Source organism: Phaethon aethereus, assembly GCF_964289735.1.
Source record: "Phaethon aethereus genome assembly, chromosome: Z".
In the NCBI taxonomy this organism is placed as follows: Eukaryota; Metazoa; Chordata; class Aves; order Phaethontiformes; family Phaethontidae; genus Phaethon; species Phaethon aethereus.
This window is the reverse complement of record NC_138577.1, coordinates 11064329-11081206: the sequence shown is the minus strand read 5'-3', so window position 1 is coordinate 11081206 and position 16878 is coordinate 11064329. Positions and strand designations below refer to the sequence as shown.

The 16878-nt window shown below is 48.3% G+C and overlaps 1 protein-coding gene across 6 annotated transcripts in view; it reads left to right on the top strand.

The window, feature by feature from the left end:
• Nucleotides 1-6122, top strand: part of FAM219A (family with sequence similarity 219 member A) — a gene marked incomplete at both ends in the record, with an annotated part of 97896 nt that extends 91774 nt beyond the window's left edge. For 4 of the 6 annotated variants that reach the window (XM_082012866.1, XM_082012863.1, XM_082012865.1 and 1 more), the window contains 3 exons: nucleotides 4254-4334; nucleotides 4701-4755; nucleotides 5967-6122. In XM_082012866.1, coding sequence (XP_081868992.1) covers nucleotides 4254-4334; nucleotides 4701-4755; nucleotides 5967-6122 — 292 coding nt within the window. Of the gene's footprint in view, nucleotides 1-4253; nucleotides 4335-4700; nucleotides 4756-5963 lie in introns of all 6 variants that reach the window. The other 2 variants (XM_082012864.1, XM_082012861.1) reach the window with 1 other exon arrangement.
• Nucleotides 6123-16878: the final 10756 nt, after the last annotated feature.

Sequence of the window (16878 nt, the reverse complement as noted above, 5' to 3'; positions counted from 1 at the left end):
GCAGTATAATGGGAGATACTCCTGTGGGATACACTGCAAAACGTCCAGGTTATGGCTTAAGTCTGAACTGTTGGCTTTCTGTGATGTCTGCAGGAGGAGAATAAGCTAAAGCCATTTCCTCCTTTTTAACAGTTCTGCGGTTCTCATCAAGTATGTTTTCCTTTGTTCAGGCAAACCACATTGCCTCTGCTAGTCTCTATGCCGCCTCATCCTCCTTCCCCAAGGCTTCTGTTTTTCTGTATTATCTGTATGAATTTCTGACATCCAGCCTCTAGTACCAGGTTGCCTTCACCATTTGGTCTTCTCCTGTGGCAGGGGCCCAGCCAGCCTTAGAGGTGAAAGGATCTGGTTCCATAAATGCTCAGTCTCCCTAAGAGCAAATAATACGTGAACAGGGTTGAGGTGGTGCTGGCACACTTGCTACAAGCACAAGCAGAGTCCACACCACCAGACTTGGGCACAGCCAGATATTGCAGTCCACTCTGAGGATAACCTGAACTGAGATTTATGTCATAACATATTTCATGTTAAGTGAGCAAAAACCCCAAGACAAGAAGCTTATACTGGGACAGCTGCGGATAAAAGCAGCTACAACTGCTACCCGACTTTGTTCCAAGGATGGTGGGAAGCAAAAATAAGGACAGTCAGGATGCAAGGGAAAGACCTGGATCAGGGGCAGAGACATTATCACAGTTTTTGTCTGTTGCAGAAAAGCTGAAGTTTTGTATTATTAAGAAAAAAGACATCTCTCAAGAAAAAGACATAGTGATTTTTTTTTAATCATGTAACTAGCACCAAAAAGGGTTCTTCTCCTAGATCCCCTGATAGGGCTTTGTTCACTCATGATATAGTAACAACCATCAATGAGCAGTGACTTGAAAACTGGAGAGTGAGAATGGAAGTCAGTACTTCCGATACCTGTATGGGCAAGCTGCTGCTGCCAGATCACAGCTTCAGTTCCAGACATCTTTGTTTCTTCACTGCCTTCCTACATGCTTCAGAAGCAAGACAGATCGTCCCAGTGCTATGACAAGAGGTACTGAATTTCACAAGTGGATCCCATTTTCTCCCATCCCCTGGTATAGCAGGTTGGAAATTCTGCATCAGTTTTAAAATCAATTCCTTTTATCTTGCATTCCAATGAACACAGTAAGAAAATGCAAATAGTCGTGAACCTCCATATCTGCTTTGTGATAACATTTGATATATTTCACAATGCCTGAGCCTGCCCATCTTCAGTGCCTGGCAGGCCTTGCTAAAATTATAATGGCTTCCTGAAATTTTCTGAGCAGAAGCAGAAAAATATTTCAGGTGGGTAGAGAACAGCTGGAGCATAGATGAGATGGATTATCATCTTTAGATTTATATTTCCCAAACTCTTAGTGAAGCGTCATTGTGCATTGTGTGCAACTCAAGAAGAGTACAAGGATCTCATTAGGTCATGCAGAGACAAAATTAGAAAGGCAAAAGCCCAGCCAGAACTCAATCTGGCCACGGTCATAAGAGACAACAAAAAGTGTTTTTACAAATATATTAACAACAAAAAGAGAGGCAAGGAGAATCTCCATCCTTTATTGGATGGGAGCGGGGAACACTGTCACCGAGGATGAGGAAAAGGCTGAGATACTTAATGCCTTCTTTGCCTCAGTCTTTAATAGTCAGGCCAGGTATCCGCAGGGTATTCAGCCCCCTGAACTAGAAAACAGGGATGGAGAGCAGAATAAACTTCCCATAACCCAGGGGGAAGCAGTTACCGACCTGCTAGGCTGCTTGGACTCTCGGAGGGCTTTGGGACTGGATGGGGTGCACCCAAGAGTAGTGAGGGAGCTGGCGGAGGAGCTTGCCAGGCCACTCTCCATCGTTTATCAGCAGTGCTGGTTAAGAGGGGAGGTCCAAGATGACCGGAGGCTTGCCAGTGTGACACCCGTCTACAGGAGGGGCGGGAAAGCGGATGCGGGGAACTACAGGCCTGTCAGCCTGACCTTGGCACCGGGGAAGATTGTGGAGCGGTTCACGTTGAGGGCGCTCACAAGGCCTGCGCAGGACAAGCAGGGGATCAAGCCCAGCCAGCACGGGTTCATGAAAGGCACGTCCTGCTTGAGCAAGCTGCTGTCCTTCTATGACCAGGTGAGCCGCCTAGGGGATGGGGGAGAGGCTGTGGCTGTCGTCTCCCTGGACTTCAGTAAAGCCTTGGACACCGTCGGCCGCAGCATTCTCCTGGAGAAGCTGGCGGCTCATGGTTTAGAGAGGTGTACTCTTTGCTGGGTAAAAAACCGCCTGGACGGCCGAGCCCAGAGAGCTGCGGTGAACAGAGTTAAACGCAGCTGGCGGCCGGTCACAAGCGGTGTTCCCCAGGGCTCTGTTTTGGGGCCGGTCTTGTTCAATGTCTTTATCGATGATGTGGATGAGGGGATTGCGTGCCCCCTCAGTAAGTTTGCAATGACACCAAGTTGGGCGGGCGTGCGGATCTGCTTGAGGGCAGGAGGGCTCTGCAGAGGGATCTGGATAGGCTGGATCGCTGGGCCGAGGCCAGCTCTGTGAGGTTTAACAAGGCCAAGCGCCGGGTCCTGCACTTGGGTCCCGACAACGCCATGCAGCGCTGGAGGCTCGGGGAAGAGCTGCTGGGACGCTGCCCAGCAGAAAAGGGCCTGGCGGTGCTGGTTGACAGCCGGCTGCAGATGAGCCAGCAGTGTGCCCAGGTGGCCAAGAAGGCCAGCAGCGTCCTGGCCGGTGTCGGAAATCGTGTGTCCAGCAGGAATAGGGAAGCGATCGTGCCCCTGTACTGGGGCCCTGGTGAGGCCGCGCCTCGAACCCTGTGTGCAGTTTTGGGCCCCTCGCTACAGGAAGGACATTGAGTTGCTGGAGCGAGTGCAGAGAAGGGCAACGAAGCTGGTGAGGGCTCTGGAGAACAAGGCTTACGAGGAGCGGCTGAGGGAACTGGGGTTGTTCAGTGTGGAGAAGAGGAGGCTGAAAGGTGACCTTCTTGCCCTCTAGTACTAGCTGAAAGGAGGTTGTAGTGAGGAGGGTGTCGTCTCTTCTCCCAAGTAACTAAGCGATAGGACGAGAGGAAATGGCCTCAAGTTGCACCAGAGCAGGTCTAGGCTGGATATTAGGACAAGTTTCTGTAGTGAAAGAGTGGCCAAGCATTGGAACAGGCTGCCCAGGGAGGTGGCGGAGTCACCATCTCTGGAAGTATTGAAAAAACGTGTAGATGTGGCACTTCAGGACATGGTTTAGTGGGCATGGTGGTGTTGAGTTGATGGTTGGACTTGATGATCTTAAAGTCTTTTCCAACCTTAATGGTTCCATGATTCTGTGTTGTTAAAGAACTAGTTCTTAATTTGGGAGAAAACCTGAGTTAACCCACTGAACAAGAAGATTTTCGTCACTCTTACAGTTCCCACATGCTGAATGTAGAATCCTACTCCATTTGCTTAGTTTGGTTGTTCTTATTTTAAATATGAGCCAAAGTCTTTGTGCAGTTTTGTGGATAAAAGCACTCTGTTGTGAACTAGATATCATTGTATTAATACATTTTTCTTATCCTGAAGCTCTGAAGTCTATATTCCATTTCACAAACTCTCTCAGGCAATTAAAGGGGCAAAGTCGTTGTCAGCCTTTGTAACACTTCTGATTAAGTAAAAGTCATTATAAAATAATGGGATTTAAAAAGTGCTAGTGTGACTAGGCTCTTATGCTGCACCCACCAGCTCATATTTCTCGTACTACTAAATTTCGGACTGAGACCTCAGAAGTGTTGTGTTGGGGAGGGCTGGGTAATGACTCTGGCAGAAAGACCACACCCCTAATTTCCCATAGTAGAATAGTAGGAACACTGAGCCTCTGCCTTCTCCAAGCCTCCTTCTCCTGTTTACTCATTACTAGTGTCATGTATTTATTGCTGGGGGAAAAAAAAAAAAAAACAACAGAGAAACGAGCAATCTGATACGACAAGCAGTGCTAGGCAAAGAAGTTCACCAGAATGAAGCACGGAGTGTCCTAACAGGTTTTTTTCCCAGGGAGAAGCATGTTCCCAAGGCATGTCCAGCATTCATCCCTGTGAAACTGCTCTAAGCTACCAGAGACACAGCTCACTTCCTCTGAATTGCACCCATTTAAACATCTTCACCAATAAGGGAGGGCTTGCAAGGAAGTGACACAGGGAAAACCTGACTATCATATATCTGTGCCCTAGGCTATGTGTGGTACTGAGCTTTACTGTGTGGTTAATGGACAACATTTAATTATTTCAGGCTCGTCGTTCCTAATAAGGGCTATTCGTCATTAGACCAGAGTCCAGATGAAAAGCCACTGGTAGCCCTCGATACAGACAGGTATGCAAAGTGTTAATAAGATAATATATGTTACGGTGCAAGTGAGTTTTCATGCCAAAGTGCAGCACTGAAGCTAGCTCCCACTGAAACTGCTTTTGCAGGCCACTCGCACTCTTCCTTGCTGTGCCCTTTGGCACATGCCATAACTGGTCTGTGTGTGTAAACAAGTAGGAAGAGACATGAGTAAAGAGCATGGTGATGGAAAGATCTGAGGGTCACAGACGACAGCTGCTGTCCAGGCTCTCTTGATTTTAGCTTCTCTGTGCCTCAAGGACAGCTTCATGGCACGAGAAAGATAGGACTAAACAGGAAATATGGGTCTCTCTAATTGTTTCCTTCTTTGGTATATCTTGTCCTTCCCTGCAGTGATGATGACTTCGACATGTCCAGATACTCGTCCTCGGGATACTCATCAGCTGAGGTGAGTTACAGTCTCTCCTGCCATCCTTGCCAAGAATGCTAATAGTAGAGCAGCCAGAAGCAGCTTGGAGTGGCCTTGTACTGCCAGAATGGCAGTCTGTACTGGCTACACAATGGATTTACCAGTGGTGCAGGCTCTGTGAGTCTGGAAGGGGCCATGGCAGAAACTGTGTCATGTTTCTGTCTTTCCTGCTGATACAGTTGGCTCCATCCCTGCACTGCTGTGGCACAGAGATCTGCCCATCGCCTGTTTTCACAGCTACCTTTGGCTTCACTCAAACTTTTCCCGGTTCTGCTTAGTCCTGCAGTCTTGGCCTATGTGGTGCAAAAGCATCAACTTGTCTGTCATACCAGCTCAGCAACCATATGCTTGCCAAGGACACAAATAAAGGATCTGAGGGTGTGCTGTGATTTTCCAGTTCAGAGTCACCCAGTGTGTGTTTACTTGGAGCAGGCAGAAATTCCAGGGAGGACCTGCAGATATGAACTCTTGCCCTTTCAAAGAGAAAAGGCAGGAAGCTCAGGCTTGTTAATCCCTGTGCATTGTTTCTGAATGTATTCCCAAGCTCTCTCTTGAATTGGTTGCTCAGCCTCTGGCTGCTGCTTCTGCGGGGTCTGATTTTACATCCAGGGTGCTGAGCAGCCATTCTACACACAAGCTGCGGGGAACTCTTCCCCCTTGTTTCCATTCCTTGGGCAAAATATATCTGAAACACAGAGAAACGGCCAAGAGCAGGGACCAGATCAAATGATCTGGGCCATCTCTGGGCCCTGATGAAGTGTTGTTCACCCAGATCTGGTTAGACAGCATTTGAATCTGAGATTACAAAGAGCCAAGAGGCTTTACCACCTTTCAACTGCTATAGTGTGCCCCAGACAGAGAGGAGGGACTGCTCAGCTGCCAGCTGGTTTATTAACATTATTATTATATTACTTTAAATGAGGGCTTGTCTTCATGGAAAGATTATTCCAGAATAAAATAGTGTATCGACTTGCTGCTCTGGAATATCTCACTCTAGATACTCCTCTTATGTAAGAAGCTAGAACAGAAGGCAGCCCTTACCTGTGGTCAAAAACTCAGACTCTTTCTTTGGTGGGGCAGCTGCTAATGATGGGGAAATATATTCCAGAGTAAGGAACCTCCTTCATCTTCCAACCATCGGAAGTAAAAAGTCTCAAGCATTTGACTGTTTGTCTCTTTGTCTGTAGCAGATCAACCAAGACTTGAACATCCAGCTGCTAAAGGATGGCTACCGGTTAGATGAGATCCCAGATGACGAGGACCTCGACCTAATCCCCCCTAAATCGGTCAACCCTACCTGCATGTGTTGCCAAGCCACCTCTTCCACCGCCTGTCACATCCAGTAGTGAGGCCGGCAGGCTGTGATCAGTGCTTTCCACTATAACTGTAAAACTTAACAGCCATTGCTTCCTCCTATGGTAGGACGTGCACCTCTTTGTGTTCGTGGAGCCAGGAGAAACCAAAAAATTCATTTTATGATTGGTTGATAAGTTATTTTAAACTATGGTTAAACAAAAGAGAAGTTGCTCAAAGTGCCAGGCAGTGCCTGGCAGAACTGACTGGTCTGGAAAGCAAATGCAGAGAGGTTCAGAGATACCTCTTTGGTTTGTGTAGGCACTGGGGATGTTTTGTAAAGTGTCTATTCCAGAATAGGAAGGGTCAAGATGGGGCTGCAGTTACTCCTGCCCACTGAAACCAATCCATCTGTGAGATCAGGGGTGAGTCTGAGGTGTCAGGGGATTTTACAGTGAGAGGAGGTCACTTCTTAATTCATTCACTAAACCTGTTTCATTTGTATAACCAAAATGATACTGTAGCTGGGCACAGGAATGGGAACGGAGCAGGACATCCTTTCTTATGGCAAGGCTAGCCAGGACTAGCATGACACAATTTATTCCCTTGCAAAGAGGACAAATAGGTGGCATCTCACTGTGAGTCAGTACTAGCTAGAGCTGTCGTGTCACATACCCAATGCAATCTACCCCTAGCTCCACATTAAATTATCACCAAACACACCAAATTTGATCTGCAATATATCCATCTGCAATACATCCATGTTCTTCAGTGATTTAGTGCTTGCCCAGGAATACCATACTCCCAGATTCAGTCCAGTCACATATATTGACTTCAGCCTATACTTAACTCCCATGAGACATATCTGCTTCCAAAAATCTTAAATTTTGTCCAACTAAGAAAAAATGAGTCTGCACAAGACAGGACTAGAGCTGTACAGTCTGAAAGTCAGTGCTGGAAAAGCCAGTTGAAGACAGCACATTTTTACAGTGCTCAGCTGTTGATACTCTCTTCACACTGCGTCTCTTGGTACCTGCGGGAAAGATTTGTTAATGCTGAAGGCATCCGCGTGGTGGTGTCAGGCTTTAGGGGAGTTTTCGGCAACAGCAGGATTATGAACAGCTTCAACTGGAAAAACCCATGAGAGAAAACTACTGTTTATCCCATCTCTTCCCACTTGTGAACCAGACTTGGTCTGTGTTAGAGCTGTCAGGAGCAATTGTGTTTGTTTGGTGCTGGAATAGTCAGGAAACCTGGCATTACATTAGGTTGCTGGCCTGAATTGCCAGTTCATCAGCAGATTGTTTTTAATGCAAAATCATTTCTGGAATTAGGAAACATGTCCTCTCCCTGACTGGTCTTACACTGCTGGCTTCAGCATATGTGGGGCTCAAGAGAGGGATGGGCTGGCATTTTTGTCAGTGTTGAAATCTTTTGCCACAGGCATGACTGTGTGTTTTCCTGCCCTGCCAGGAGGAAGGACCACCTACTTTGGGTCATCTCACTTGCTTTATAGCCTAAAGAAGGAAAAAGTGAGGGGAATTCTGAGCTTTCCACCAGAATTTCTGAGTCACAAGGCAGAGCCTGAATTCCACCGTGACAGACAGATCCCCCATCTGAAATCTGCATGAAGTGAGCTGAGTCTTTAAAAAGTCCTCTTCATGAGTAGTAGGAGATTTATTTAGCATCCTGGGGTTTCACTCTGTGCAGTGCAAAGCACGATACCATCCACATGAACAAAAGAGCAAGCACACAAGATTCCTGGGCTTTGTTATTCACTAGCTGGCATGGGCAACTGCTAAAGCTATGTTTGCCCCCGCTCCCTAAAACAGCCATGGTGCAACCCTGGCTCCAGGCCATAGAAAGAGGACTACTGAGAAGGTGCTGTTTACTGATCATCCCTGCATCCTTCTACCCAAGTGTTGGTTAACTTGCAAGCTCCTCTAGGAATAGTGTTCCTCAAGTGAATTCCTCTCCCTTTCTCAACACATGGTAATGCTGAGGGGGAATATTTCCAAAATGTTTCTAAAGGAGAACAAAGCATCAGGTCTCCAGGTCTTTGCTTCTTCCTTCATGGGGCTGCTTTCCTCTCCAGTGCTAGCTCAGATTGAGGTTAGCAAGTTGTCTGGAGGTGGGGGAAGAACTCTAACAGTGCTGTGTAGAGAGAAAAGATAAAAGGGAAAAAACCATTCCTTAAGGAGTCTTTTTTTTTTAAATGGGGAATGTAATCAAAGCCTAACAGAAACACCATGGTCAAACCACATCCTAGAGGACATGGCAAAATCTCTTTACATCTTTTGTCTTTTAAAGAGGGACTTTGCAGTTCGGCATTGATACCATGCAACATCTTTATCGCATTTGTCCTCCTGGGTCAGTCTGTGTGCCTTCCAGCCAGGCTGCACATGCTCAGCCTTTCCCACAGCGCTCAGTCAGGAGCTTGGAGCATTTCAGTGTGCAAGCTAGAGCAACAAGGCATCTTTTTACATGGGTCAGCCATGGAGGACTGCAGGTCCCGCGGGTCTCTGTCATGCTGCCATCATATTCAATCTAAGACAGAATGAGGCTTGCTGACACTATCTCCCAGGGTTAATGCTTCCCCTCTGAAGGACAATCCTCCCCTGATAACCACTGCCCCGTGGCAGAATGACCAAGTCCTTTTACTGCCCCTGTTGCTGGTTTTTGGCTGCCATGTGCCCTGATGCATTCCTCGACCCTGCACCTGCCCTCAGCCTTTTGCATTGTGTGACGTGCATCTGCTTCTAGCACATCCCTTTAGGGAGGGAGGGAGATGAATCTAAATGTTACACTCGGAGCTTCCTCCAAATAGAGACAGAAGCACAAGACAAGTGTTTTTCCCTGCCCACAGAAGGAGTTGGTTGCACAAATAGCTGTTTTGGCATGACAGTACAGGACCATAAAATGGCAATTTTTTGGCTTCTCCTCTCTATGCTTTGTGTTCATATATTTTATTAGGGGAATAAAGTAGAAAGGGTGGGGAAAAGTAGTTACCTGTATAGGGTCATTATCAGGAAGGCTGAATGGATTAAGGCAATGCATATGTGGCTATCATAGAAAATTGAACACTAGCCCTTCTGAATCGCAGCCGCTGAAGCAGGTTATGACTGTGTGGCATGTTTGTTTGGTAATCATGGAATATGGCGGACAGCCCATCAGTATGTACTAACTGCAGATTGGGCTGGCTTCCCCTGTCTGGTCTCATGTTCAGACCTTTGCTTCATCCAGAGGGTTTCTTGTGCCCTCGTTGGAGGTTACTCTGTAGTGACTTCCCAGGAAGGTGTATAGGTACATGGCCATTCTGGCACTTCTGTCTTTAGGCTAGTCTCTGCCATCATGGCTTGGAGAAGGCAAAAGCAAAGAGCATGGACCCTGACTCTCTGTCGCAGCATTATAAAGTCCTAAAATCTGCAGAGCTGCCGGGTACCCTCCTAAATGCAGATTGCATGCAAGAAAGCAAATTGGTCCTTGTTCCAGTCTTTGCACCAAACCAGATGGTCTTCTCAGGCCCCATTTTCAGTCCAAAGTTATACAGAACACCAAGGGGAGAGCACCATGGAGTATGAAAAGGTGCATCACTGTCCATCTAAATTACCATGCAAATAGGATTTAAGGATATTGATGCTGGTGCCTTCACAAAGGAATTTGCATTTGATACCTCCTAAAGCAAGACTGGCTTTTTGTTAGGATTTTATGTCATTTCAGTCACAAAGTTACCTGAGTTTAAGCAAGTCGTTTCCTTTTATCAGATGTTAATTTTGCCCTTCAATGTGAGCTGGTTTTGAACTCCAGGGTCTCAGCACTGAACTCTGTCTCTCCACTCTGCAAATTACCTATTTCCAGATGTTGGTGTGAGGAGGAACATCCTCCTAGTGTTGAGGAAGGTCTTTAAATAGCACCGTCTAGTCTGCTTTTTCCTGTCCTTGTAAATAAACTTTGGCTGAAAGGAGGCTGATGTCCGGGCAGCCATCCCAAAGGCTCATTTGATGTCTTATCAGACATATCTTGAAGCCCACCCTTGGAAGAGCTACTGGATCATACCTGACATTGCTGCATGTCTACCCCCAACACATACGCTTGGCCATTGGCTCTGCTATACTGTTCTGGCTGTCTTGCCTGTAGATGACTTGCAGCTGCAAAAGCAGACAACCAAGCCTGCTGCTCAGACTTTGAAAAGGACTTCAGGATGCTCCCCCATGGACAGGGTAGACTCAGCTGCTTCTGGTTTGTCTCTCCAGCTTTTTCCAAAAGGAGGCACCCGCTCTGCTCAGCTGTGTGCTGACTGACATACTGGTCTGCGATCCTGAGCAGAATCCTTTTCTCTCCATGCAGAGTGTGTCCTCAGGCTTGCCTGCAAGCTGTGCAACAGCATGCAGGAGGCTTGAAAGCACAGTGCCCTGTATGTGACTCAACAGAAACATGAAGATGCTTTTGAAGAAAGGAAGGACCCAGCTGGGCACCAGGTGGAACAACAGGAAAAGGAAAACAAGCAATAACTAGAAAGGTTGCCAAGTGCTCTCTTGGCCTAGGGCAGATGCCAGTTGTCCGAGTTAATCTATCTCAGTGCAGTGCTGATACCAGCAGGGAGCAAAGCTTGCTTTCAGATGCATGCACCAGAAACACCATGTCCTTGAGCTGGCACCGCAGCCAGATACTACTGTGGACAGTCTGCTGGTTTCTTAGACCACAGAAATGAGATCTCGGGTCCCTTGCTGCTGTTGGCACATGGTACACATTTGCTCTAACCTTAGGCAAGTCACATCCCCTCATGACGTCCGTTCCTTTCCCCAGCACAGGGGAGAAATCTGCTTTCCCAGGATGCTACCAACACCCTGCATGGACGTTGCCAAGTGTGTGACAGGCACCATCGATAGGATAGCTCTGCAAGCAAGATGCAAAAAGCATACTATAGAAATTGTATGTCTATTTTCAAAGTACTACTCCGCTTTCCCTCTGTTTACCAGCTTCTGACGTTGCTTGCATATGCCAGAAGGCTGCAGGGTGGAGGTTACTAGAGGGATGAAACAGCTTTGGGGGAAGATGTTTGGTAAGGATGTGTTTCCCAATTATTTGGCAGCTGGCTCTCACACATCTGCTTTCTCAATTTGCATGCTGCCACAGGGAACACGTAAGAAGATTTGGTGGTCCAACAGCACCATCCCCTGATAGGAGAATGAAGGAACTTAGAAGTGCAACTGGGATACCAAGTTGCTGATGCAAGTTTGTGCTGATGGGAGGGAAGAGAGCACTGAAGGGATCATTCAGGATATTCCCACAGCAGTTTCATGCTCTTACTTTTAGCATCCATGTTATCATCTGAGGGTATCAACTGGCAGTTTTGCCTGGGCTCTTCCTTTACTTTTCCATTCTCCCTTCAAGCTCACATGGGGTATGGCCACTGTTACCTAGAATGAAGTAGGCTTTGTTACCTGGCTGCTGCTTGGCTCAGACAGATTCAAAAGAAACATCTGCATAGATGGGCAGTGCCTGAGGGCAAGCTGGGCTGGGTTGAGCCTAAGGGCAAGGCGTGGGAAGGTCTTTGTTTTAAGGTGCATTTCACCTCTGGGAGAATATTACATCCTTATAACTTCCTTTCAAGGCTTTCCTGTGAGAGGAATTGCTCCAAACCTTGAAACACATCTCATCAGAGAAACCCACCTCTGTTACAGAGCCACACAAGCCCTGACGCGGAAGGGCCAGTAATTTAGCATAGAGGTTCTGACCCCAGATTACCTGCAGAAGATTAATGCAGGTTTCTCACGGGGGTTGGCATCCATATTTTAACTTACTGTATTATGCAGTTGAGCTGCTGCATTGCTTCTAAAAACTTATAGCTACATCCCCTCCTTTGCCCCCCTTGACATTGATGGCAATACCAGGATCACAGCAGCTAAATGCTGCCCGGCTGAGCACTGCTTTGACAGCTTGCTGGGGAGGCAAAGTTGGGGACTAATTGATACGACATGGAGCAGAGCACCATGGCCCATGCAACCATGCAGCGAGCCATGTCACGGAGCAGCACAGACACTGGCAGGACAGGTTGCAGCTTTCCCTGGTGCCTGTGGAGAGCAGCTCATCCCACTGCTTCCCAGTTTCATTTGCCACTGGTGGTGGCTTTGAGCCTTTCTCATTCTCTAAAAAGCTGCTCCAGCAAAAGATGGATTTGTTCGTGGACGGAGCCTGCCTTGCTGTTTGTGCGTGGCCTGTGGAGCCATTTCCATAGTAACAAATGGTGATACAGGGGGTGGGATTGCATCAGGGAGTGGAAGGTACAACAAAAGCCTCATTAAAATGTAATGGTCTCAGACATGTCACTGGAAACCAGCGCAGTAGGCACCAGGAAATTAAAAGGCCACCAAAAGGCCATGCTGAGATAAGTCCCGTTACCTGCCGAGATGTTTACCTTCCCAGAGCAGCATTTCTCCCCTAGTTGCCCATCCAGCTGCCCCAGGTGAGCTCACCAGGAAGCACTGCTCTCCACCCAGGCTGCCCTCTTGCTTCTGCACTCCAAAAAAGCTGCGATTCGATTTGTTACCCACCTTCCTCGAGCCTGCATGATTTGGGAGATGCAAATTTTGTTGGGAGATGTAATAGAGACACATGGAGTGAGCTGGAAAACTTAGACAAGGCTCTCTTCACAGCAGCCCTTCTGGTTTTTATCACCTTCGCCTCCACCCCCAGTTCACAGATTTCTTTGCTCAGTAAAGCTGCGGTAGCAGCTGTGTTCAACTTGTAGCTGCCTGTCCTGAGACAAACCCTAGGCAAATGTCAGACCAGTGGGAGATCCAACCAACATGATGGTGGGTGACCCAGAGAGCCATCTGGGATTTCTCTTCACCTGCCTGAAGGCTGTGGGGCTGAGGGTTCACCAGGCTAGTGTGAAACCTTGGTGTGATCCACCAGGCCGAGTCAGCTGCCTTCACCCTCCTGGTCTCAGTGCTGCGAAGGTCTGGGACCCAAGTGCCAGGTCCCAAGCCTGCCAATCCACGTGCTCCTCATGCACTGTAGTTCTGAAGGGAGAAGAACTCTTGCAGAGGATGAAGTCTTTGCAGGGAAGAAAATTCAGAAAGGGTTGGGTTTTTTCCACTCCTTTTTGCACATTTTTAACCATTTTTATTCCTTCCACAGAGGTTGTTGAACCTTCAATTTAATAAAGGAAATGAGCCACCATTAAATAGCTTTCTGAAGGGTCTGAAAGCAGGTGCTGCTTGCGTGTGGTCTGTACCCAACATGCGACTTCCAGACCTCGTTGTACATCCTGTAGCTGAGACACCCCGTGCGCTGTGTGGGGAGCAGGGTGGGAGAGTCAGCACTAGCCATCATGCCAAACAGCCATGGCTTCCCAGAATGAAGAATCAGACCAGGAAGTGGGGGAGGGAGCAGCAATGGTAGAAGGATAGCTAGTTGTCACAGGTAGTCTGCCGTATCCGTGTCCAGTGGTTAGTCCTAGAATTGCAAGCCTTGTTATATTGCATATGTCCTCCTTTCACTCCTCTTTTCCCAAAGCAGCCACCGCCTTTCCTGCCCACCGCCCCATGCACTAGTGATGAGCATCAGAGGCAGTTGCACCAAAGTGACTCTCAGCCCAGTTCTGCACCCCCCTCTCCCACCCCAGCCCAAGGCAGCCCAGACTTGGCCATCACAAGTCTAGTAGCTCCGCTTGGGTTTCTTTCCTCGTGTACCATAGCTTCCTCCGCACAGACCCCAGCAGGGCAGTACAGGAGGCTGACTGTGTCCCAAGAAGCTTCTTTGCCCCCTGGAAGCACCTTGCAGACATGCACCTTACTGGGAATGTACTGGGTCGATGCTGGTGAGATCTGGCACTGCTGATCTTGCGTAGGTGGCGGCTGTTGGGGATCCACCAGGGGGAGACTGTTAGAAAGTGGCTACTGTCCCTTTTCTTTTCTTTCTTGAGGGAGAGGGGGGATTTTTTTGGCATTATGATTATTGTCCACCTTCCAGTGGCCAAGTTCTGGGCTGCATTAATAATTGAGGTTCATTGGCTGTCCAGGCAGGTATGGAGCTTCACACTAACCTTAATAGCAAATGTGGTTGTATCCAGAGCCTGGGTACAGGCTGGGTTTCTCCCATGCTGGCAAAGTGTTTTCAGCAGGCTCCAGATAGACATTTCTGGCAGACGGGAAAACAGCACTCCTCCAAATCCGGATCAAATCTGCACTTCCATTTCGTGTCCTCAGCTTGGAAAAAAACTCAACCCAGGCAAATGCTTCCCATGTTTCCTTTCCCTATGTGGTGCCTGGCGCCCCAAGGGAGGGGGTGGTGAGAGGCATTTCAGGATCACCAAAAGCAAGATCCTTTTTGGATGTATTTAATGGAAATAGCTTTCAGGAGGAGAGACCTCCCGACCTTTGTGTTAATCTCAAGAGCAGGAGATGAGTTTCTGGCTGTCCATGCATATAGTGAAACATAGCTGAAACAGCCAAATGCAAAGTAGAGTTAAATGTAGGGTTTGACCTGAATAACCTTTTAATTAGGAAGATAAATTTGTTGTAGCTTGACCTTAGTCCATGTTAGGAACCTGCTAATCATTTGACATGCAGAGTGTATTAATGCTGCACTTAACTTGGCCATTGGTTTTATTACCTGGTTTGGGGAGTTTTTTCCACTCCTGAAGCATCAATCTGCATCTTGTATGGGTTTTCTTTTCTTTCTTTTTTTCCCATTCAGAACATGTAGCACACTGTTGTACTTCTGTTCCCGTCTGCATAGAGTATTGCCTTAAACAGATCAGTTTTGTTGTGGTTTGTTTTGGGTTTTCTTTTTTCTACCATCAGTTTTATGCATTAATTTATTTAAAAATGTGGGTGTTTTGTTTTGTTTTGTTTTGTTTTGTTTTGTTTTTTTCAAAAACATTAAACATGTATAATATTTTTTTTAACATTTCCAATGCAGTATTTATCATTGTTACTGGTTGTGTGTAGTGTAACAGAATTAATGATATTAAAAAGCATACATATGAAAACCAGCTGCCAGCCTTTCTCATTGGAGTGAGCTGGGGTAAGAGGGTATGAACTGCACCATCTTCTCTGAGCCCCCAGCAATCACGGATACTGAAATTAGGGGGTGCAAGCCTTCATGCCATGGCCAATGCCAGCCTGCTTAGGCGCAGTACAAGTGGCTGGTGTGGAGCTGTGCCGTATAGTAAAGGTAAACCTGCCGGGGCCAGCCAGCATGCAAATCATGCAAATCCCCCAGCCAGCATTTCGGAAACTCTTCTCCCCAAGGCAGTGGCAGGCTGCGCAGACTGGACCCAGCCCCTGCCTCTGGGCTGCAACAGAAGCAGGAAGAAGTGCTGCATCTGTACGACACTGATGGGTTGAAACAACTTTTTCTCCAACATTGCAGCCATTTCTGCCCCTCGAAGCTGTTGGCACAAGAGCTGAGCACTGATTTTAAAGAAGTCCGATGCTAGCAGCTGAAACCCCCAGGACCGCTGGGGATGGGACAGCTGTGAGAGAGCCAATTGCTCATGCTGGCAGCCAGTCTGGTGCGGGATTAGTGTCCCCCCCACTGAGAGGCCAGACTCCACCTCTGTGCAGAGCTGTGCTCTCCAGATCTGTGCCCTGGGGTGCTCCAAGGCCACGGAGCGGGGGTGGGGGTAGGCACCCCAGTGTCCACCCTCCCTCCCAGCCTCCCAGTGGCTCCCAGGAGGGTACAGGGCTGATGGGGAGCCTAAGCCTGGCTCAACAGAGACCAGCAGGGTGTGAAAATCAATGGCAGCTGTTCATTTCCTCTCTAACGGCGCATGAATCACATTTGCCTGGAGGCATTTGGGTGCCCCAGGCTTCCCAGCCCCACAGTCATCTGTAGCAGAACAGAGCTCTGCAGCCCTTTGGGGGGTGCGTTGGCATCCACCCTGTCAAAATGGACATGAGGTCTTCACCAGTTGTCTCCAAAAACATGGCAGCAGAGGGGCCGGAGCCAGGAGCAGAGCAGGGCTCTGGGTTGGCACTGCATGACAAGCCGGGCCAGAGCGGGGTTTCTGCAGGGGCAGGGATTTCTGCTTGACTCCCCAGCTCAGGGAAAAGAAAACCCAGGTCATGCAAATCCCTCCCTGGCATAACCCGTCTGCTGCTCTGCACTGAGATGGGTGAGGATCGCTCACTCCGACTGCAGAGCCCATCACTCAGGACAGCAGAGCAAACAAGCCACACAGGATCACCTAAATCCAGCTTTTTAATTCAAAAGGGAAGACAGAGCAGGCAATATTTCCACTGGCTACACCAGCAGGCTGGGACCGCGGTGCCCAGTGCTGTGCCCTGGGCACTGGCTGCACTGGTGTAGTGCTGTGTGCACACAGCTGGGCTACTGCAGGATTTCCAAAGAAAATATGGGAGAGAAGGGCTGGAAAACTGGAAAAGCTGCAATCACTGCTCCTGCACTTCCCAAAATCAAATTTTCTTGACTAGAACCAGCTGAAACTGTTTCCTACCATTGTTAATTGCCTGCAGGAGGGGAGGGAGCCTGGAGCCAGGACAAAGCCAGGAGGGTGCAGCCGGTCGATGGACGCAGGCAGCAATTGCTGTGCCCTGGGCTAGAACGAGAGCGTTGCTATGGGATCTACAGAAAAGCACCAAATCCCCCTACCCCCACACTATGACATCACTGATGACATAAGCAGCACCCTGGGCTGGCAAAGCAGTGCCATCAGTCCCGTTTCCTTTCCTGCATGGGCTGCAAGTCCCCAGGCCCACGCAGTGCTGCTCATCCAGTGGGGCATCCCTGGGACCCTCTGGGACTCCAAGCACTCCCATCCCTGCAGGCTGCTGTACC